Source organism: Dendroctonus ponderosae, unplaced genomic scaffold (genome assembly GCF_020466585.1).
Source record: "Dendroctonus ponderosae isolate FM_Combo_2020 unplaced genomic scaffold, Dpon_F_20191213v2 Dpon_F_20191213_1, whole genome shotgun sequence".
Classification (NCBI taxonomy): Eukaryota; Metazoa; Arthropoda; class Insecta; order Coleoptera; family Curculionidae; genus Dendroctonus; species Dendroctonus ponderosae.
In genome coordinates, this window is record NW_026017110.1 from 56,038,441 (window position 1) to 56,062,463 (window position 24,023).

Sequence of the window (24,023 nt, forward strand, 5' to 3'; positions counted from 1 at the left end):
AGCACTATTTATCAATCTGTAATAGAAGACGTGAGGAAATTCTGCCTTTTTTAAAGACAAAAATTTTTGAGGCGAAATACCCAACAAGAAGTTTGTAAAAAAATAACCACACATCAACACAAATGAGACCAGTAGAAATAAAACCATTTAGAAGTATAGGTACTAAGTAAAACTTTACCTCTCAGAAGACGGAACGGAGATATCAGGAAACTGGAAGAGTGGTAAGACAGAGTCGAACTAATCGAAGTCTAATTAACCACCCAATAAGAAAAAGGTCGCAAAGAAGGCATGCACAACGTTGGCGAGAATACTGGAATTGCTCTTCCAGGGAAGACGTGCTAGCAATGAACAAACAGTTGCCACTAATATGGTTTTGCAAGTTAGAAAAGAGAAGAAAAGAAGTAAAACTTTTCGAGGAAACATTGCCTACTATCGATACATTGAAATGAACTGAAAACTTTCAGAGCAAAGTACAAACGCTCTATTTTAGTAGGTACAATTCGTTACGAAGCTCAACAATGTACTTGTTGTTCAAAAAAGTATCCACTGTGTAGAAATCGTTGGTAAAAATTTACTTATTGGTTCGTCAAGTTAAATGTGTACGAAATAGTAAGAATTTTGCGGTAATTGCGTGACTCTGGTCAGTTTTTGAGGCTATTAGATGGTGTTGGCCTTTAAGAAGAATAAGTGGCTTGCATCCTCAGAAGTGGATTGCTTCAAAGCTCACTTTGAACTGAGATAAATGAATAACAGGAAAAAATTATATTCCCCTACGGCCTCAATTCCGAAAAACTTATGAGTTTCGAAATACATCATTATAACAAACGTTACATTCAAAACAGTATTTTTAAATTAAAAATTTATAGAACTAGTGACATGTAAACCCCAGCAAAGTTAAACCGAATATCCGTCCACCCTGTATATTATTTCTACCGATAAATCGAAAGTAAAATACGAAACCATTTTCGTAAGAAAAGGGGTTGGACGCCAGTCCTAAATTCTAAACGCTTTACTGGTTCTAAGAAGAAATGAAACAGTAAAGGATTAGTATTAAGATCCGACAACGTGGCAATCAAACGCCCTGCATATTAATTAAACATAGCATAATTAGAGTTTTTAAGGCGCACAGTTCTGTTTAATTTATGCCAGGTTGGTTTTTCTTTTGTCGCCGGGCCGATGAAAATATTGTAATTTGGTGTTTTACTTAATCTCCCTCTTTCTTTTACATATTAATCACCTCATAAAATGCTAAATATAAACCAAAATTAATGTTGACTTTGAGGCCCAAGAAATCTCCCCTTTGGTTATTGTGCCATCAAAATTAAAATGGCGACAGTTCCTTTAATTGTACTGGTAATCTTTTCGAATCTGTCTCTAGGGGGCAACAAGCCGATGATGAAACACGTTTTATATTCAAAGTTTGCCATTCAAGACCATAGAAGATGGTTTCAACTAAAGGAAGCGAATTTTAAGAATGCTCGATAAATAATCAGAAAAATTTATCCTGGAATTGTTGAACCATCCCGTGTCAATTCCGATCTAATTTATGTGCTTATTTAACTATACAGGGTGTCCTGGAAGTGATTGTCAAAAAATTAATGGTGGTTCCTGTTGTATAATACTAGATGTTTTATACAACAGACTGAACAGAGTAATGTAGATTTAAGACGACTGACCTTAGAAGAAAAGTTAACGGACACCGAAAAACAGAATGCCAACGTATTTTTTTGAATGGATTTTTTCAAATAGCTTTCGAACAACTTGAAGGTTTTACCAACTTTGGGCATTCAGGGGTTTTAGGGATCAATAATCAAGAAAAATGTATTGAAAAGTATTCAAGGATTCAAGGCGTTAAATGCTTTGGTGGACACAGTTTCATTTTTATTAAGTACCTACAATGGACCAGTTATACGCAGGCTCTTTGTTTCGCAGATTATTAGCACTAACTGGCCATTCAGAAGATCAAGAAATGTCAAAGTTGAGTTGTTTGAAGCTGAATCGGGCGGAGATAAAATACATTTCTCGGTTTTCTGCATCGTAATCAACCAGATAGCAATTTTCTACCAGATGATAGCTCATTTTAATCCTTTCATTAGCGGAGCTCAAATATTCTATTTTTGAAACAGTGAGTTTTTTTCGTTTCAATGGTATTTTCAACTGAAGTTTCAAATACCAGCGCCATACCATAAATATATACCAGCGCACAAAGGATGCGTGCTTCTGTTGTAGTTCCATTAATGTGGGAACAATGAAGAAGAAACCGGTAAGAGTCTAACTAGCCCAGCAACAATAATTTAATAATTATGAATTTAATTTCAAATTGTTATTAAATCTACATAGAGTTTCGACACACCGAACGCCGTCATCGTTTAAAAAACGTTAATCTGCGCCTTATGAACACATAGCAGATGCAGGCGAAACATCAGGTATGAATACATTAGATATTCACCTATAAGCGTCGAAACCAATATGTGCCACTCCACTGCGAAAAGGGTCAGAAATCAGTTACGGGTCTCAAGTATTTTCATCACCTAACGAAAAATTGCCCAGAAATGACCCTTTTTAATGTTGTGGAAAAATTGATATTTACTTAATTGAAACAAAATATATAATAATTAGCACGTACTTGATAAATGCATGAATGTCGTCACATATAGTCTCACAGCCCGGCCATTTACAAACTCCATGGCCATACAGGTGATGGTGTACTCTATCTGGAGTCGTTGTCCTCACGTATTTTTCTTCCGATATGGAATCTTCTCGGCTTATTCTACTTTGTATATTCAATAATCCCGTAGTGTTATCTGAAAAAATTAAAATTGCCTACTTAAAAGCAGTTTCTATCATCGATATCATAATGACAATTAAAAGTATGTTTTCTTTCGTTTGCACATAAAGCGCAACTAACCACATTGCATTCGAAACCGCGTGCAATAAACGGTTCAATATGGAAAACAAACTTTTATGTTACGATAGAATGTATTAATTTATGTAGGTAAATTGGACGATCAAAATTTCATTCTAATGAGTAAAAATAGCAACGTTTACTCACAGATGTTAATAAACTTTTTGACGCATTCGCTTACATCAGCAGCTTTCATTTATTTGTAAAATAAATTTATCGAGAGGAACTCGAATCTTTCGTATTGATTTGTTAATAAATTATGTTTTAATAAAATTTCATTGGTATGATTCACTTAAATTGATGTGAGTTCCTAATATTTTTCTAGGGGTAATATTTGTTTATTTAAAACCAGCGTAAAATAAACAAATTCATACATAATGACACATTTTTCGTTGCCATCTTCGGAGGCCTTGTATAAATGTGCTTTACTAACAATAAACTAGAAATTTAATTATAAACTTTTACCTAAACATGTACTATAAACCACATTTCTGACGGAGTAGAATTTCAAAAATGCTTGTTGGCAAGGATTGATAAATAAATAATTCCTGTTAACTGATAATTATTTTATTATTTACCGATCAGATCGTTTATTTCTGGAAAAATTCAAAACAACGTATACGATATTTTTTAAACACATGACGTCCGTTCTAACACAAATAAGCATTCCCGGGGATCGGAATGATTAAATATAATGATACTCACCATTTATTTCAGATGGAGGTTTACTATTCACTACATGATGCTGTTCGCTCATATCTTTCCAAGGACTCATTACATCTCTTGAGTTCATTCCTGTAAAAGAGTTTTAGTGAAACACATTTTTTTATAAAGTACAAAATTATTGCTCATGCTAATTCTCTTAAAAGTGTCAACTGAATATAATAATACAAAATAAATAGTGATGTAAGGTTTGAACGGCCAGGAAGTCACGTGCGCTTAAAACAAGTAGGTCGACAATATTTCCAGCTTTTGGAACCCAAATGGAACCAGGTACATCGGAAGTCAGTGCCAAGCCAGTGCCCGACACATGCAAAATGTTTTTCGTGAAAAGATATCGACGAGTCGTCACTAGCTAAGAGTTTTAACCGCACGTGACTAGCCATCGTCTTAGACAATATCGCGTTTGGCCCCACAGCGGCTCCATCATCAATGCTACTAAACTGGCTTTGCCCTGACCCATCCATTTAAATCCGAATGACGATCTAGGTTCTATACGTACCTAAAAGCTGGAAATATGTCAATCCTGCCTTCTCTTCACTTATTTTCGCTCTTCCTTTATTATAATTATTAGCATTACTATTACTATTATTGATATTTCTACAACTCGTGATAATTCACTGATTTGCAATAACTCGAAACTTAAAAGGCAAGCAGCATTCTTTACTTGCCTTCTATTAACAAAAACTTTTTAGTAAATACTAAATGGAATTTATTTCTTCATCAGTCGGAAGTCTTCTACATTCTTCACTGTTATTACCCACCCAAACCTGCTTCAACCGTTCTGACAATTACCTTGTCCTTGCGCCATCATCAAAGGTTGCATACCCATACCTTGATGAACAACGTATTGCCGCTGAACCAATTGTAGTTGTTGAATAATTTGCTGCTGTTGAAGGCCTAACTGCTGAAGAGACCCTGAAGCCTTTTTCTTATCAGGATTCTGTAGGATATGTGTCTGTTGAATGAGATTCAGTTGAAGCTGCTCTTGAAGTTGTTGTATAGTCTGTTCCATTTGTTTTTTACCTAGTTCTGCCAATTGATGATGCTGCAAAAAAGTTTCTATCCAATGCTAAATATTCAACTTTTATAAATATGCGTTGAACAAACAAATTAAGTGAACATGCTCTGAAATATTCGTTATCCAAAATGAAGCCGCCGTCGCCTTAAACGACTGAGTCACTACTCTTTATTTAAATGATGTTTTGTTTTGTAAATTAAACTCTAAATTTAAATGATGTTTCGTTTTTCTATAATATATTTCATATTCTTTTCATATCTAAAACCCCTTTATAATAAAAATTTGAAGCTCAGGTTTTACCGTTATTTGAACCCTATTTTTGACTCACAGATCAGAATGAATTTTGTAATTATTTTGCTCCAACTATTTATCGTGTTCGCACAAAACTCACAAAAAAAAGTAATTTGTTTTGCCACAGATATTTCCCTAATTGATCATAAGATATTGTCCAGAAACAATTTAGTGTGATGGAGACAGTTGGTCACAAACTAGAGGAGATGGTTACAGCTAGCGAGTTGGAGAGGAAATGTCAATTATTAATATTTTGATGTTTCTGATCAGGCTCGCAGCAGTAGTGTTGTGATCACAGAGGTCAAACTTTTAAAGCCATTTTCTGCAAGGTAGAGACAGACCTTGGCTGCTAGCAAATAACCGTAACAGTGGTAGCGATAATGAAATAAATGTAAGTGCCACTGGTCCCTAAAAAACGCAGATCGATCCAGTAAAGGCTATATGTAAAAGCAGAAATTTTTCGGGTTGGTTCAGGGGGAGATATTCAAAAAATTCAACTTACTGACCATTACAACGATAATTTATTAGCGATTCTCAGTGATGCTGCGTCGGTCCACAAACAGGGAGACCGGACGAGAAACAAATTCAAAAACTTTAACAAATATCAATCGGAAAGCTTCCATGAAGAAATTGAGGAAATAAATCAAGTCAGCTCAGCAAAAAGTGTCAAGTGAACTTTAGAACTATATATAGTTAAAATAACTACAAACATTATTCAAAAATAGTTGCCCAACACACCTAAAAATTCAAGGCAATTGTCAAGATGGTATTCAAAAGTTAAATACCAAACTTCACAGTGATAGTCCAGTCACAATGTCCACAAAGATGAGCGAAGCCAACGAACATTGGAAAGTAACAATTTCCATTTGGATTGGTCCAGACTGCCATGTGCCCACACAGATAAAACTGGAAATTCTGGAGAGCGTCCACCATCCCAGCTGCCACTTGAATGATTTGAACAGGAACGTATCTCAATTTCCACTGAACAAGATTATTTCAGCATCTTTAGCTAAATGAGTTCTGAAACTGTTTGGAGGAAAATCAGACAATGGCACTAATCAGGTTAGTGGACGACCTAATCTTCAGAGTGCTCTGAAGATTTGCATTCAAGAGTGACCAAACTCAAGGCAGTGGTGAAATTGATAATATAATATCAAGAAACGTCTCACACACGAAAAGTGAGAGCAGCGTTCACAAAGAAGGGGCGAGAGACGAGAATCCAAGAGCAAGGTTGCAAAAGTTGAAGATGGGTCTGAAGAAATGGAAGATAGTTTGGAGGACATTCATTGAGAACTTGGCACGGAGTTGGAATAATATGTGGATATTAAAGAACATCCTCTTGAACTCTGATTCTGGCATTGGTCGCAAGTGGTAGAAAGAAGTCAACTTTCATCAAAATCATTTTCTTCTGTAACTCCTAGCTTTGCTGTTAATGTCAGGAACATTTCTTACAAATCGATCAGCGGGTTTCACTTCTGCGTAAGTACTTCACATAAATGAAAATATTACCGCATTTGTCGTATAAATACGTTCGTCGAGCTTTAAGATTAGAATTTCTATAAACTCCGCGCAACTTACTAGTTTAAAAATATCACTCGATTTTTATGCACACTATATGTTAAAAAAAACCACTATGTAGATAAGGCCAGAAACATTTGACTTTTTTGCAGCAAGCAATTTATTTGCGACCAATGGTCTGGTCTAACCATTTGAAATATTTAGGAATTACTCTAGACAAACTACTTTACTGAACAGCAAAATGTTCGGCATTTCAAACAACAGCCAAAAGAAGGGCCACGACTCATCTTAATCTCCTAAATCGCAAATCCAAGATGTTAGTTAAAACTAAACTCCCCCTGTACCAACAAATACTCCGGCCGAAAATCGTATATGGTGTTTTAGATGATTTTTCACAAACCAGCCCAACCAACATTTCAAGAATCCAAACCTTCCTAAACAAATTCCTCTGAAACATTATCAACCAAAACATTCATAAGGACGCAGTCCAAGCATTTTTCTCCAAAAACACATTCCAAGTTCAAAATCAAAGTCCTTAACCACCCAAATCTCGTAGTAACATTCTCCTTTAACATTCTCGTAACTTAAAATTGTTCTAAAAAAATCGCCGCCTGAAAATGGGAAACCGCCCTCTAAAATTCCGCCCAAAAACTGACTCAATAAACCCGAACAACCATGCCCCATTTACCCAACTCTTTCGCCTCAACACTTTCCTTCCACATCCAACTCCATCCATTCATTCGACTATTAATTTGAGTAGTTAAAAACCATATTAATAGCTATTTGTATTTACTTTGTACTGAAACTGATTTGTATTACACAATGTATTTCCTGTATGGGGCATCATTTTTGTCCTAAGCTTCTTTAAAAAAAAAGCTTCGAAGGTGAGCAGTGAAAAGCTGAATTACGACGAAAAATATGCTTTTCAACTGACTTTGAGAAACAGTTGGGTGTAGATTTTTTGGAATCTATGCGAATAAATTACTAACAAACATGACAATTAAAACCATAACGATTATTGGTTATTGATAGTTCCTTTCTTGAACTGCATATGACAGTTCTAGCGAAATGTGGAGACATGAAAGAATCAATAGAAGAAATTGTGCTTTGTATCAGTCAATTCCCGCTTTAGCTATTCGGGGCATTAGACAAAACGCAAAATGTGTTTACCTGATGTTGCTGTTGTTGCTGCTGAAGAATCGAATGTTGCTTCATAAGACTTTGTAGCTGTGTAGGACTCAGAACATGTTGCTGCAACAGCTGCTGCATATGATGCAAGTTTGAAGCTGGCGAAGACATCATTGCAGGTCCTGAGCTTGGAGTTTGATTATAAGGAGGATATTCATTGCAGAGTTTGGATTCCGTCTGAAATCAGTAGCAAATTTCGGCACTAAGGCAATCTCTTAAAAATATAGCTAACCTGAGATATGGGTGGAATGGTGGCGCTAAGGTTTTTCTGCGAGTCCGGTGCTGGTAAGGGAGAATCATCTTGGACGCGAGCCTCGGAATTCGAAGGGCTGACACTGCCATTGCCTTTGATATCTCTGTCCCCTCTGTCTTGGTCCCATCCACTTCTTTCTAATTCTAATTGTTGGTGTTGTTGCTGTTCTTTTTTTAACACTTTCTCTAAGGATGCCGCCTGCTGACAAAAGAAGATATTTTCTATACATCGATCAAGCGATACAGTATTATTTAATGTGCAATGTAATGCAATTTATAGCAGTCCAATAGGAAACGGCGTGCAATTGTTTCAATTTAGAATGTCTCAAAATAAGATCTATGAGACTATTCGCAAACTAAATTCGCAATTTATTAGATTTTTAGAGCCGACTTTAGATAGGACGACATGTCCTATCAAATATGAAATGTGAAAAGCGGCATTTTTGTTACTGTCTTACTATAGAAACAGTATCAATGTTTTTCCAACAGAAATTAACTTTTCTATGTATATGAAGAAGATAACATTAGCAAAATGCTGGTGCCAAAACTGGTTGGCAAATTTTGCATGCGGCAATTTTGATGTTGAAGATGAACCGCGTTGTGAAAAGCCAGTTGAAGCTAATTTGCCCATTCATGATCAGTGGAAACGTCCCGATTAATCTCAAAATCCGGAATCCATCTAATGATTTCATAAGAAAAGGTATCCATTTTTTTCCACATTACATGTTCATTTGCGTGTTTGTGTACAAATTTTAAAATGCTTTTCACCCATTTTCCATGCGCTTATTTCACGCTCCTCCTGAACAATAATTGCCAGAATTACATCTAAATTTACAGCTTCTAATGACGATAATTACAACGGGAAAATCATAAAGAAATACTATATTTTCAATACGTTCGATACTCCAAGCAAATACAGTCAAAGTAGCAAGATTTCATTCTAGATGAATCAAGTTTATTTTATATTTAGTCCACTAAAGACGCCAAAACATTTTATCCTATTCCCTATATGTCTGGTAGAATTAGCGAAATTGCATTATATTTTCATAATAAATCTGCCGTAGCATTGTTGTGTACCATTACTTAAGTCTCACCCTATATATGGAAGTCAGAATTTCTCGCACAAACTATTACTGTTTACTATCAAAACACATTCCCTACAAAACCACTGTTTATATTTCTAATTGAAACGGCCAACGCGCACCCACTCATATCTATATTAAAGGGTCTGGACCATCCTGAGGGTTCAATCAGCCGTAACAGAGGACTAAAGGAGAAATTAAGTTATCCAGCAAGATGTTTGCACAAGAGGGGATTAGAGAAGCGAGCACTTGCCCCATCAACATAGCATCTTAAGCTTATTACGTGGAGTGTCCATTCGATCTTCAAGAGGGACGATTACATTGGTCAATATATTAAATGTCAACATTTAAATTTAAAAATTCAGTTAGACAATATTTTCCATTCCACCTGTACCTATGACGAACGTAAAATATAATATATATTTCGGCATATAGAAATTAATCTCAATCAAACCTGGCAGCTTCAACAAATACACACATGCCTCGAATGTGTTTTAATTAATATTAGTATTCGTTTTTAGAATCACTAGTTTTACTTATACTCTAAACATGTATTTATAATGCCGTCTAAAAAACATCATTTGGACGTTTCGTCCATTCAACAAGTGGAAAGCGGCACAAATAGCTTTTCACAGCTTAAAAGTGCCGATTGCAGTAAAGCCACTTTGATTATACATCGGTTATTTGTACCTGGCAACACCAGTTACGTAGTTACCTATCGGTATCTTCTCTCATACGTTTAGTATTTACTCCACGTATTTGTGAACGTCAATATTGATATTTGTAGTGGTACAGTGCGTTTTAAAAGAAAACTCGAACAAAAGAACAAACACGACTTATTTAATGTAAGGTTCTCCTAATTAGAATTTATCCATTCAAGTCAGTTCATTTGTTGTTTGAGTTGTACATAAAGTAATAAGATGCAATAATATTTCTGCGAAACTTTTGGTGGCTACCTATACTAGTTTTGTGCACAAAAAAATCAATCATTTCAAGCAAACTTGAAAATAACGCAGTTTTCCAAATTCAAATTTGAATACTTCTTTAGACGTACAATAGTGAATAGGTACACTTCAAGTTAAAAAAAAAATACATAAGCTCACGTCTTTATCAGCTATGAAAGAAGCGTGAAAAATCTACCGCAAGTCTGTACATGTACTTAAAGTGTCCGAATGTTACACTGGCCAAAAATGAAGGGTTTGCGAACTTTTGCATTTTGATGATAATTTGTCTAAATTAAATATTGTGGCTGCCTTGAAATACTACCCAAAGTTTCGTACAATTTGTACTAAATATGCAAAAACATAAGTCGAGCTATCATTCCATGTATGCTTTTAAAATATGTATACCAAAAGTTGCGGTTTCAGTTTTCGTTTTCGTAGCTGCCACGAATATATATTATATACGTATTTTTGAATAAGTAGATCGACAAAGAGATTAAAACAAATTCTTACACTAAAATGACATAAYAATTTCTAAATACACAATAATTCAAATAATTTACTTAAMAAGTTTTTAGTATTTCTATTTTAAAAGTATATGGGGTATTGAAAGTATTTGCTCAATTGATTTAAATGACTGGTACTGAAAGTAATCAAAAGGTGTAAATTGGTGTTGGCCAAAATAGACATGACAAAAATGCAATCATGCATGGTGTTTCATAAAAATTGCGCAAGATAATATCGATAACTCGTGTGAAAAGCAAATTTCGTATTCCGTCTGAGTATTGAATGTGGATTTAATTATTGATCTACACMACATATCCAGCTGAAAAGACTCAAAGTTTCATAAAAATCGAACAAAAGTCCGAGAGCATCTAATTTAGCATRAAAAAGTCTGTTCCTCTCCATGATTGGAGATGTTCATATTTGGCTCGAAAACCTGTTTTGTTCTCGGCGACCATTCAAACTAGTTTGAACCAGAAATTTCAGAAAATATTTGCGTGCGTACTGGCACTTTCTACAAAGYAGTCAACAGTAAAAAACGGAAAATGAATTGCAAATGATTCATTCAAAGGGACGATTAAGTAAACAATTATATTATCSCGTCTATTTTGTAGGTCGCTGCCATCGGAATGTGRCAAAAGACTCAATATCGCTTGAGTTTTTGTTGGAAAAGGTCAACAGATATTTAGTTTGGTACGGGAAGTGCCCAAAATACGTCGTCAGTCGTTCATGAACGGCATATATACAGGAGGTGCCAATAAGGCATGTGCGCTAGATTATCCGTTATCTGCTCACTGATAGATTAAAGTTTTCAATGTGGTTCTTTATTGTCTGTTCAAGTGTAGTTTGTTTAAGTGAAGTATGCTTAAATGGAGTGTTAGTTTCTTGAAGATTAATGGGTAGAAAATGAGGGCTGCAGCGCCAGATTGCAGAAAGCTGGTAAACATGATTTCTAATCTATAATCCCTTTAGTTTCACCTGAGTTTAATTTTTCGAGAAATAACTAAAGTTGATGGCAATTTCCATTCCCCTTTATTTGTTCTGTTCATTTCAAATAATTAAATTTTTGACTAAATTTATGTAATACTCAAGAAAGTTTTTCTTTATTTTCAGGTGGCACGATGCAGCTCTTGGTAAGTTTGGCATTATTTTGCCCCTGGTTGCCATGTAGATGTAGAGCTTTTAGTCCCATATTATTGATTTGTATTTTATATTGCCCCATACCATATTTATTCGACAGGGAACGACGAGAGACGTTCTGGATTCTGTATTGAGTATTAAAAACTATAATTTTTTTAAGAAATTTAAACTCATATATTATAACTTAACGAATGAGGTTCTCTAGAGAAGACTCTTTTGATATGTTAAATTATTAAATTTCTGTTGTAAACCATACTTTTTATGATCTCGGCAGATAATTTGCGTCATTTGCATTATGCGCCATTATAGGTTTTTCCTTGTTCACCTTACATCTTAAAATGAACTGTTCTTGAACCCTCAATTCGATTTTTCAAATTAAAAATTATTTTCACTCAATCTTCAAAAACATTTCATCTAAATATTTGAGTTATTCTGGTTTAGTTTGGCTTATCGTTGATACTTTTTAAATAATTTAAATCAGCTATCTCAACCAAAACAATGGAAAATCTAAAACTTTCGAACCTCGAACTGGTTGAAAAAGATATTTCCGGAAAAAATCCATTAAGAACGTGTAGTATAGGGATTTATAGTTAGTAGAGGGAGGTACGGAAATTTATAACGGAAGTAAGTTTGTATTATCCAAATCTAGAGGGGTTCAAACTAGATAATTAGGCTTCTGTGGATTACACCCAAAGTTAAACAATTCTTGTTTATCATGAAGGATAGGCAGTGTTTGCAAAATTTGAATTATTTTTAGCTTCTTAACATTAATCAGTCAGGTTTTCCGCAGTAGTTTGTTTTTAAATTAAACTTTACAAATCCAATCCGCTTAAAAAGTCTTGAAAATCAAGATATCAACACTAGTGTTTTTCTGTTGTAAACCCATTTTTTGACATAATCAAATGTTAAAATAGAGCAGAATCCAGACCAAAATGCCTAAAGGTAGGTGAAACTTGTTTATTGCTTTGTGATGATTTAGCGAAGCCCTAAGAGGTTGCACGTGCACCTACATCCTGGACTATTTATTTAGATATTGGCCTGTTTTTGTAAAATTTTACACTGTAACTAAATTATTGTTTCCAAACGATTCGTACTGGGGAATTTTAGCGGCCAAGAACCGTCCGATATATTTCAGATTTTTTGCCATCCAGTGCCCTGTAAGTGGTTCAGATCAAGATTTTAACAGCTACTAAATGAGTTTTTCAGAAAAATTCGGGGTTTTAGGGAATTTTCGGCGTTCTAGATCATCTGGACACCATTTCATTTTGTAGAAGTAGATGGCAGCCAGGGTTGTAGTTTTTCTTTATAGCATTTACGCTGCTCGCATGTGCAGATTTGTGGATTTTATGAGGCGAATTTTACATAACGGCTTTTTCGAAATTACAGCGCAGTTATTTTACTATGCTTTTGAATTTTCTTCGAATAAAACAGGTTGATTTTTCAAGTGCTTCTAGTCAGTAATAACACCGTTTTCTTATCGGCTTGGCGAAATAAAAGGTTCCGCATCAATCTGAGGCAGCAATGGAAACATAATTCAAATTCTGACCGTAGTTCTAAGCGATTGTTATCAACAGTCTTAAATATGTAAATATTTGAATTATTGTTTTAATATTGGCACAACGCTAAGAGCATGACTGGTGATGAAAGAAATATCCTTCAGAGTTAACAACCCATTCTAACAAACAAAATTATTTGATTGCATTTAGATACGATCCTCTTTCGATACATTTAGTACAGCTAAAATTATACTTTATTTGTCATGTACACAGAAAGAAAGGCACTTTCAAGCAAACCACAATTAAAAAAAAGAGCCTCTGTAGGCAAAAAATTATATTCTTCCAAAAATCCGGGTACTTGGACTTAAATGCGCTGAAATTTTTTTACTGAGAATATTTTACTTGAAAAGTCGTCTATTCGGTAAAAGTATTTTTTTTAAGGCTGCACACTCTTTGAGTTCGAAGTCCAACCTTACTGTTGCCGCTATCCAATTTGGGATTGCAATAGGTTAAAAGTTACTTCTTTGGGGGGCTTTTCCCTCTTTCTCTTTTGAAATAGGGCAAAAGAGGTATACGCAACTGGAACAGTCGAACGGTTGCCAACATTCAGGGTTCATTATCTCCCAAACCATTGCCACTGTCGATTTTTCCAAGACAGCTGATCTCTAGCGAATACCAGTCGGAATCCATGGCATTTTTTCTTGTTGAAATATTGGCAACAGTTACAGAGTTATGAGCAAATAAGCGTCGAAACAATGTGGGTGGCCGTTTAAGTCTCTTTAACTTCAAATTCCATTTTCTCCGAAACTACATGCGAAAACCATGTTAATAAAAAGCGTCATTTTGGTCTAAATTCGACCCTTAAGTGTAGAATTTGCACATTGGCGATTCTCAACAATTGTTTTCGAAACATTTTTTTTTAAACAACGACGAATCACATTTGTCTTGTGTATTCTTAGAGGATATATGTCCAAAAATATTGGTATCTGCAGAAAGTTAAAGTAAGCGGAAGAATTCTTCGAAATCAAATTCTTAGAAAATATACATTTCGGCAAAACGAAAATAAGAGGTAAACAAACTAACTTTCGACAAATCCGGAATTGTTACGTTGTGAACTTTTGTTACTAGGACTAGTAGGTTTCGGTGAACTTGGTTGATGCTATTACCCCTTTAGGTATTTAAGTTCTTTAACACCCTGTAGGCACCTCAAACTTGGCAAAACTAAGCTCTCTGCCCTTAAACGCTGGTATCTTTTGGACTTTGATAAGTAGAATAAATGCTTCCTTCCAGCTGGTTGATTATTAATTCACATATAATACACAATTGCTACCAACGTTGTAATTGAGAGGATTGTAAATTATCTGCATCTGCATTTTTTGCTGATCATGTATAGATTACTTGCACATCAGAATAAAATACCTTAATTTAATAGTTTATAATGTGCAGCGCCATGCATTATAAAATAACCCACCCCTAGCTGCAATGATATATGACATTGGCCCGAAGTTGTTCTTTTAGTAATTCATATGGAAGTGAATATTATAAATTTGGCGGTAACGTAAATGTGGATGAAACTCTCCATAAAACAAATTATATTTGCGATGGGCCGAAAAGAGCGCGCTTTTTAAAGAGTTGCGAAGACGCCGCAATGAATGATAAGATGTTAAAATGCATTACCATGATGTCACATGAAATAAAACCCATATACAGCGGCGCATTATGTGAAAAATATGGAAATAATATTGCCGCGGCAAGCAAAACAGCCCTCCTGCATATGAAATATGCGCGACCGAGCCAAACACGGGGGCGTCAAGTTTTTTAAGTTTCCACAAGACGTCACCACAGGAATATCAATGATTCTCACCTAACCACATGCTGTTTTATGCTCATTTAAGGTCATAAAATTATTTTTTGGCTTTCAACAGGGTGAGTTTTATTTCTGAAAAATTGCTTCTCATCATAATAAAAATAATCGCAGCAAATCATAGTTTAACAATATTCTACATTTTATTAGAATTCACATTTCGTATTAAAGATAAAATTTCATAGAAAGCTTTTGGCAGCCTGCGAACAAAACCAGGAAATGTTAATTTATATTCTAATACAAATTCACGAATTGTAAACTTGCATGCATTAAATCTACCATTCGAAAGGGTCCCGAAATGAAATATGTTTATTCAAAAAAGATACTTTGGCACATTTAAATTAAAACTTGCCATCACGTCCAAACGTGAACATTTTCATCCAAAAATGCAAAAATATTCTTTTCTCAGCTCGTTATTAGAAGGAGTTAGATTGAGGAAAGGGGGTTATGAAAATAACGCGACACAAACTTCGTTTTTAATTATTAAACTAATTAATTTTTGCCCAAATTTCCAGACGATTCGTTTAGATAAATGAATTTTTCATCGCCGAAATCACGGCCCTTTCATGAACTTGATTGGCGTAAAAATAAGGCAAACGATCGATTTGGCAAATTTGAAATTCAAAAATAAAAATAAGCGGCCAAAGTCTCGTTTAAGAGAAACGAAACAAGAAAACACCGAATCACCGAGTTGTAAAACGAAAAATTTCCAAGTTGTTTTATGCGGGCAACTTTCGCATCCCGTCGAAAATGTATATCTCCGCATTCGTGTTTGTCTTTGTCTTTTATTTTATTTTTTGGCAAAGTTTTTTCTTTTGTATGGGAGTTATTCAAATTCATGTAAATTTAACATCACTGTGTCGTACTCGAATTTCAGGATTTGATATTTAACTATTGTACAGAGAAGAGAGTTTTTATTTTTAAAGACTACATATTTGCAGGCATCGATTATTTTACCATAATAAATAAACTGTACTCGATGTTCATTGGAAATTCAATACTGCTTCCAGGACAGTTACTTCTTTCAAGTAAATAATTTTCAGAATAAAAATGGTAAAAACAGGATTGTTATTATTAAATAACATACACGTTTCATAGATACACCGGCATTCTTCTAGGAGCGGCAGGGGACATGCAAATAACCATTTGTACAGCGTCTTCAAGTTTTACACCAATTATAATTAAAATATTAAATAAATAATTAACTGTAATGTTTGTTGTTTGCTGCTTTTTTTGCTTTAACGAAACTCTCTCTGACTGTTCTCTTTTAATTGGCAAATGCTAATCAATGCCCAATTTTTTAGATTAGCAGTGCCTCTTACTTTGTTTGCGTTAATTGACAAAATTCTGTCATTAATTAAATTATTTACAAATGACTCGAAAACGTTGGAAAATACAAAATAAATGAGAGACAGCAACAATCTTTCTAAACTAAACACGGAATTTAGGAAAATGTAGTTAGATTTCAGTGGGGAACCTCAAAAGGTTTGCTCGATATGACAGGGGACCTGACAAAAAATATCATCTTGTACATTTTCAGAACTGTTTAAGCTATTGAACGGTGTGGACTGCAGGCCCTACCATATTCCCAATTTTGTTTGAGTATCTTGAAAACGCAGCCGTGTTTAGTTAATTATGAAGCAGGGCTGCTTGCCTTAATAATTCCTACCCCTTACACGTAAAGCCTTGTCGGAATATTTATGAAACGCTCTGTATAGTTTGTCCGATATAATGTCAAATCCCAAAGCCATGAAGACAAACTTTCACAAATAGTTTCTCGTCAATCATCAACATTTTATTTGCTTTAATAAATTAAGAGTATATAATTTTATCTATTTTGTAGGTTTTATATTGCTTTCGTGCACCTAGTGTATATCTTCTGACCAGAAATCAAATTTTGAGCTAGGATTTGAGCCTGAATAAAGAGAACAGCCGGCAACATCTTTATTAAAATGTCATGTATAAACATTTGGCTGCAAAGTACGTTCAGATTTTAAATAACAAAAAATAAAGATAAAAGTGCTCTTAAAATAATTCCGACAAATGTCTGTATACTGTCCGGTGAAGACACATTTACCCCCTAGTTTCTATACTGCGAGGTTCCTTTAAAATAGGCCTATGTGTCACTTCTTCTTACGACTTGGACTGAGGGTCGAGGCAGTTAAAGTGGTCATATTTTTATATATTAAAAGCAATATTTTATCCGTTTGGACAATATACGACAATGGGGTAAACGCTTTATAGAGGTGTGGCTTGAAAGAAACGCAATAATTCTTTTTTAAAAGTGTTATCTGCATACAAAAATAGAAACTTGTACACACACATTAGGAGGTTTGCCATATCGCTCACATCTGGGCTTAACTAATCCTTAATTGAACTTTCAAGATCACTTCGGTTTACCAAATGTAAACTTCTTAACACAGAATTTATCATTTTCTTTTATGTTTCATTTATCTGGCTGAAAATCATAATAGACAAAGGGAGCAACTCAAAGATTGAACGAATAAGGAATTTTAAAACCAATTGCAACTTATTGAAACAGTTTTGCTTTCAGGTCAGAAGTCGCTTCCAACCAGTAAAGTTAAATGATTAAATCCAATCCAATTACCAAAAGATTAAATTAGTAAATAATGCATTATAAAATAAATAATGCTTATTTACTAATAGCTCTGACTCAATTTTTCATTACTCGATTTGGTCGGATATCTAAATTTAAGTTGAAAAACAAAATTTAATAAATTATAAAAATTAAAATATCTAATATTTTAATTTACTTTACGAATTTTCGATTTGGAAAATAATATAAGCCACATATAGCCATTGAATGGCAGAAATAAATTATCTTTCAATTTTGAGTCAGAGTTCTTCAAGGTACTAAGTCCAAATAACTATTTAGAGGATATTTGATAATATATTGAAGAATACAATTCCTAAGCTATAGAGAATAAAGTCCAATGTATTTTATTCTCTGAGCTACGCTTCATTCTGAAACGTTATTTAGGAAGACAGAGTGAAAATATGAGCTGCTTTTAAAGGCCACCTATTTTGTTTATACAACGATAATGCCCTTTGCGGAGTATATGGAGCCATAAAAATGAAAAAGTAATTTTGCGTGCTTGTTTTGTGTAATATTATTTTAATAATAAGAGAGATAAATATCACCTGGCATGCCACACGTAACCCTTACATAAATTTTAAAAGAAGACGGCGGTGGATTTTAAGATAAATTGATCATTTTTAGTGTTATTACTTCTAGAAAAATGGCCTTAAATATCAAGGGGAGGCTCAATTGCCTCGATAATCTTTCGGTGAAAAAGGCTAATCTAATTATGAGTTTCATAAAATGGGCAAAAATATGCAGCCATTCCAGCTTCCCGCTTCATCGAATTAAAGCCATGTCGTTGAGTCAAACTGATTTAGATATTTAGCGACCGGTTCAGTTTTCCCCTCACTACAGTATACTCCTGGTCGGTTGTCAATTACACAGTATCTTTTTTATTTCCCATTTCCAGGCGCTTTTCCATTAGAACCTTTATTAGACTTTTATTTATTCTCAGTCGCGCCTGGCATCAGCCAGCCCATTCGATCTGTCCAATCTTAAACACAATCTACTTACTCAAATGAGTTTATACTTTAAACCTAATTTATTTGAATTAAGTTGGGAATGACGTGCTCTTGTGCTTCTTTCTCTCTTTCCTGGTGTTTCTAAGGAAAATAGCTATCGATTTAGTTTTTCAATACTTATTGAAAGTTAAAAGCGGCTGGCAAATTTATGCCAACTATGTCAGCCTATTATGATTTAATTTATAATTGTTAGCAAAGTATATTCGATCTGTGTATAAACGAATCTATACAAAAATATGCACGTTTTTATTTCGTGATATAAAAGCTTATTTTGAAGCAATTTCCATGTGTTTGTCGGTTTTATTGAAGAAGAATGTCTAGATGACAACGTTTAAATGTTGGCTTGTTAGATATGATCCAAAATAGGATAGAGACCGAATTAATAGACAATCCGCAAGCAGGTTGGCTGCACATGAAGCTGAAAAGTATACTTATCAGATCCAAAAAGTCCAATAGTCCAAAAACTAATACCTGCAAGTCAACAGCCTTTAAAATTTAGCTGTGAATGATTGGGACTAGAAAACGCTGAAAAGCCAGGTTCTCCGCTGATGTTCTTTGCACTAAACAAAACAAACTGCTGTTTCTAAAAGATGCAAAACAAACCAGGTCTGGCTAAGCCTTTTGGCAGTGACGCAATAATTGCTCTTTACCTATTACATGTCACCGAGCGAGACGGAAATTTGATGTGATTAACTAAAGACAGATAGTCAAGTTGCTACAATTTGCAGAATTATGAAAAAAAATTAAAACTATTTATTTGATTTGTTGAAAAGTGTTGGCATTTTCTGTGCATTTTTCCAAAATATAATTTCAATTGACCGATACAATTTCTATTTGTGTACGTGTTGTTTTCGGGTATAGAAACTTGCTAGCCCCCGGCCCTAAGGAGCGATGAAGAATCTGTGAATGACCAAGTCACAGATATGACCAAAAAGCTACAATTTTGTAAACAAAAGATAGGGATACCTGCAAATGGGACCAGATGATGGTGGAAGACATAAAGAGAAACTCTAAAGCAGTCAGTATACATTCAAAACAATTCTGAAGCGTGGAACGACCGACCAAATGGAAGTCAACTAGCTAAAATCGTTGACTCCGGAAAATGTAGTGGATTACCTTTATGTTCGAGTCTGTCGTCATCATCTTCAGACTGTTTACTTATTATTGCGATCCCAAACAGATAAATATACAACTTGCGATAATAAATGAATCGGGGTCCGGATATAATAATGAAATTCCAGAAGAGAGCAAAGTCATGTGCAAATGTTGGAACGGACCAAAGTCATAATATGCCGATTATGCCAAGTGTTAGCCCAAGCAGCCGAAACAATAAATCAGGGGCCTAACTCCACATATAATCGCAGCATTTTAGCCGGAGCAGCAACAGCATGGCCGCAGCTCGAAGAGGTTAAACGCTCACCAATTAATATAAATCTTTAGCACCGAAATTCCGGTAAGTGTAAGGTAATTGAGTGAGAGTTATTAATATTTAGCAAAAGTCCTTGTTTAGCCCCTGCAGTTACAAATGACGGTTGTCGTTTGCAGAACTGGCCGGCATATGGTGCATCGACGGTTTCTGCTGCCGGACATTCATAAATTGTCAGCCTCCGTCCGTTTTAACTATATGGGTATATAATCCGGACCGCCCAAAGCTATAAAGTGTGAAATTTGGCAATCATAACTAAGATTTACCCACTGGGGGCTTTTTGTTGACCGGTCATACATCTTTGGGTCTGTTTTTGTCTTTGTACTTGTGTCATGCCGAATCCCTTTAGCACATTAGCAATCTAACTTCGAGAGTTAACCTGCAGAATATTACTACAAGGCCTTACAATGAATATTAAATTTATGCAAACCGAACTGGCGAACATTATTTTACCGATGCAGCACATTCAAAGAAAAAATGTTTATTTTATTCGCGATATCACTTGAATATGCGACCATTTAATAAATTTGAAGATTTTTTTGTTTGCAGAAGGACCTGATAAGGATCTGAGAGTGAAAGTTATTTAATTTTAAACTGTTACCTTCGGGACGTCTCTTGGAAAATGAAATTGAAATTAAATTTCTAGTACGCAGCAAAAAGGTATTTTAAGAAATGCCCTAACTTAAACACTGCTAAATCTGCGGAAGGAAATATACAGTTTTTAACATTTACTCCTATAGTTCTTTTATAATATTAGCGTTATGACTGATATTATTTAAACTTACATTAACTGTTCCTCTATAGAGCTTTAAAACAAACAGCAATTTCAAATTTGCTAATGACCAATATTTTAAAGTAGTTTTATAGTATTTGGCAAACTGCCAGTATCCTAGTATATAGATATGGCTAAACATTACAAAGGATACGTGAGAATTGTATATTTTCGAAAAAATACGATCTTTTACATTTCTTTTTAAGAAAAATTGCAACGGAAATCATGCATCCAGCAGGCTGTCAGCAATTTGTTTTTGTGCTTAGTTTATTTATCATGGTCTTCAAAACTTTAAACGCTTATCCATATGGCGTACTGCTGTTGCGTGATTAATTTACAAATGCTATTATTTTATGTTTTGTGAAAAATTAATGGTTATACATTAAAATGAAAACGAGCCCAAATTACAAGGAAGACAGAATTAAATATAAAAAATATAGTAATACCGTACCAGAATCAAATCAGCTCTAATCAAACATAATAATAAAGACAACATGAAAACATTTGGAATTTGGAAGTAACAAAAAAAGTAAAAACAATATCATCAAGCGCAGAAACAGCTGATGCTGACCGGAAAATTGAAAATCCAAAGGAAATTGCTAATAAACTGAGAAATTAAAATTCAAAATTTGAAACCGTTACTTTTACAAAAATATAATTTTTGTGATTTGTAGGAACTCTGACATTTTGAAACCTATACTTAAAATTGGAATTGTGCAGACGTTAAAATTAAGTTTCATTATTTAGATGAATAATTTATCTCTTCTCTAATCTCTTTGCAGTGTAAGTAGAAGTTTGGAATCACACTGTATATGTGTGTAAAACAGGTCACCCATGTAGCACTCATTTGGTTAAAAATACTTCTTTTAAGATAGTGCTGTATTAGCTTAGAAACGATTGGAGATGTTATCAGTAAAAACGTTGTGTACAAAATATATCGAAGAAGAAATGGACTTCCAAATAAACTATACTTAGAGTCCCAATGCGCTTATAATGAGTTTTAATCGTACTGATTGGTTAGTATAAAAAAATAGCCGTGAAATTCACAGTTTGCAGTCTACCCAGATTAATTACAAATTAATTTTAGAAAACCGCCACAACTTAAAAACCGAAAAAGTTATAAACGAGGCAAAACCATCATTGTTTCGAGTAGCACCACAAAATGGGGTGTAATAAAACCAAAGGGTAATTTTGTTTGGTAACCAATGAAGAAGCTGAAACCTGTTTGGATTTAATCTCGTTGGACAGATACATGAGCACATTTTAGGTCGCAATTTAAACATTCATTTCCTTATAAGAATTTTAGAAAACATGTATACACAAAGAACTTGCATCGGATTTGAAAAAACTATACAAATGAAATTTGCGGCTTGAATTCGTGTGAAGAAAAACACCCCTTCTGATCTTATATGTATAATAACTATATCTTAATTCACATGTCAATCATACTTGTAAATATGGATCGATTTATATAATTTATTCCCTTAGGGGTTTGTCATTATTTCTCGTTTCCTTTCGAACCGTGGTTTTAGCCCAAAATTGCCAATCATGGCGGCATGGCTAATGTGCAGAAATATTTATGCTCTCTAGAAGTAGGAATTGATTGACTGTAAAAGTGGCAGCCGATTTCGTTACGATATTTAAAAAGTTGAAAAGTTAGCGGGAAAATTTCCAAAATTTAAATCATCGAATGATTATAAAATTATTCCCAAATAAACCCATTTCCCAAATTTCTTGCATGATTTAGCAAAGAAAGACAGAATTCTAACATCAGTTTTTTACTCCAATTCGCCTTTTAAAACACCACTAGTTTCCTCATAAATGATAAATATGTAGACATATTGCTTTTTTATTACCACTCGCCGAATTTCCCTCCATTTCAGCCAATATTTTACATTTAAGTAAAAATTCTATTCAGATTACTTGCCTGTCTACCTATGTCTACACAAATAATTTTTGAAAACACTCCAAAAAATTATTCTGAACTTAAAATGTGGCAACTAATTAGTTAATTATCAATATTGGTCAATACACTGGGAACATCGATCAGAACAATACGGTCTTAAAGTGCATAATTCCAAATTAACGTTTGAATGCGTCTGTGGAAAATATCGGGAACCATAAGAAGCGACTGCTTTAATTACAAAGCTGCATAAAACTGATCCCGGATTGAAATTGAACGCTCGCGATATTGTCTATAGCGATAAACCAAGCCTGACTGGCTATAATATAATAAAGCACCCCTCAGCCACCCCCGAAGACCCCGAATTACAAACAGAGGGTGCCTTGTGCCCGTCTATGTTCCTCCTCTTTCTCGTATTAATGATTCAATATCAATTAGTGGGTACACTGAATTATATAAACTTAATCTTGGCCTTTTACAAAGATATTGTAATGCTGCCGGTTGCTAAAATGTAAAATGTGTTAAAAAAAGAAACAGGCTTCAGTTTAACTTTGTACTAGTTTAGTGGAAATTAACATTAACAAAATCAATTAACGAATTCAGCTCAATATTTATATCGTTAAAAGTTTCGAATTTAGTATGTTACTCGCAGCATTAGCTGCAACGCAAGAAGGATCATAATATAAGAAAGCTTGATTGCCGACATAAGACTTCCGTCTGATTACTTCTGTAACTGATCAGACTAAGTCTGGTTACCTCTATAGCCCAGTAATATTTTCCTATGCAAATTTGAGAAAAAGAGAACAAACTGCTGTACATGTGAGGTGTTTGCTATTTGAAAATTCGGAATCATTAGTTAGTGCAAACATAATTTAACGACATATGATTCCCCACACAATATGTAAACTCCATACTAATCTCTTAAATATCTGCTGCAGTTGTTTTTGCTGTTTTAAGCCTACATAAATCACGTTATTCGAATGAGAGGTGATACTCAATAGCAATCTGGATTTTACTCTTCAAACACCAATCAGAGAAAAAATTTAAAAAATATTTGGATTAGAGCTCCTTTTCAGGTTCTGGTAATTCAGAGATATCTAACTTACATTGCGATTCCCAAAAAAACTGAATAAAGCTTGCACCTTCAATATAACATAATTCGTATGGATTACCTAGAACTGTTTTTCAAAACCGCAAACATTTGCTTTATATATCATTTCAGTGTAGTTTATTTCCGTGCCTATTAATGTAAGAATGCTGTTATAACAAGTTTAAACTATGCTGTCCGATAGACCGAATTTGAATTTAACCAATCTCACTTTATGTGTCAAGATGTAATGAGATTAAATAAATTAAGAAATAAACATAATTTAAGA

General features: G+C 34.3%; 1 protein-coding gene across 8 annotated transcripts in view; it reads right to left on the reverse strand.

The window, feature by feature from the left end:
• The window catches only part of LOC109537911 (forkhead box protein P1), a 164,978-nt gene that overhangs the window by 18,636 nt on the left and 122,319 nt on the right, over nt 1-24,023 (reverse strand). For 6 of the 8 annotated variants that reach the window (XM_019904866.2, XM_019904863.2, XM_019904861.2 and 3 more), the window contains 5 exons: nt 7,876-8,097; nt 7,626-7,820; nt 4,421-4,673; nt 3,611-3,700; nt 2,627-2,804 (listed from right to left, as the gene is read on the reverse strand). In XM_019904866.2, coding sequence (XP_019760425.1) covers nt 2,627-2,804; nt 3,611-3,700; nt 4,421-4,673; nt 7,626-7,820; nt 7,876-8,097 — 938 coding nt within the window. The remainder of the gene's footprint in view (nt 1-2,626; nt 2,805-3,610; nt 3,701-4,420; nt 4,674-7,625; nt 7,821-7,875; nt 8,098-24,023) is intronic. The other 2 variants (XM_019904862.2, XM_048661414.1) reach the window with 1 other exon arrangement.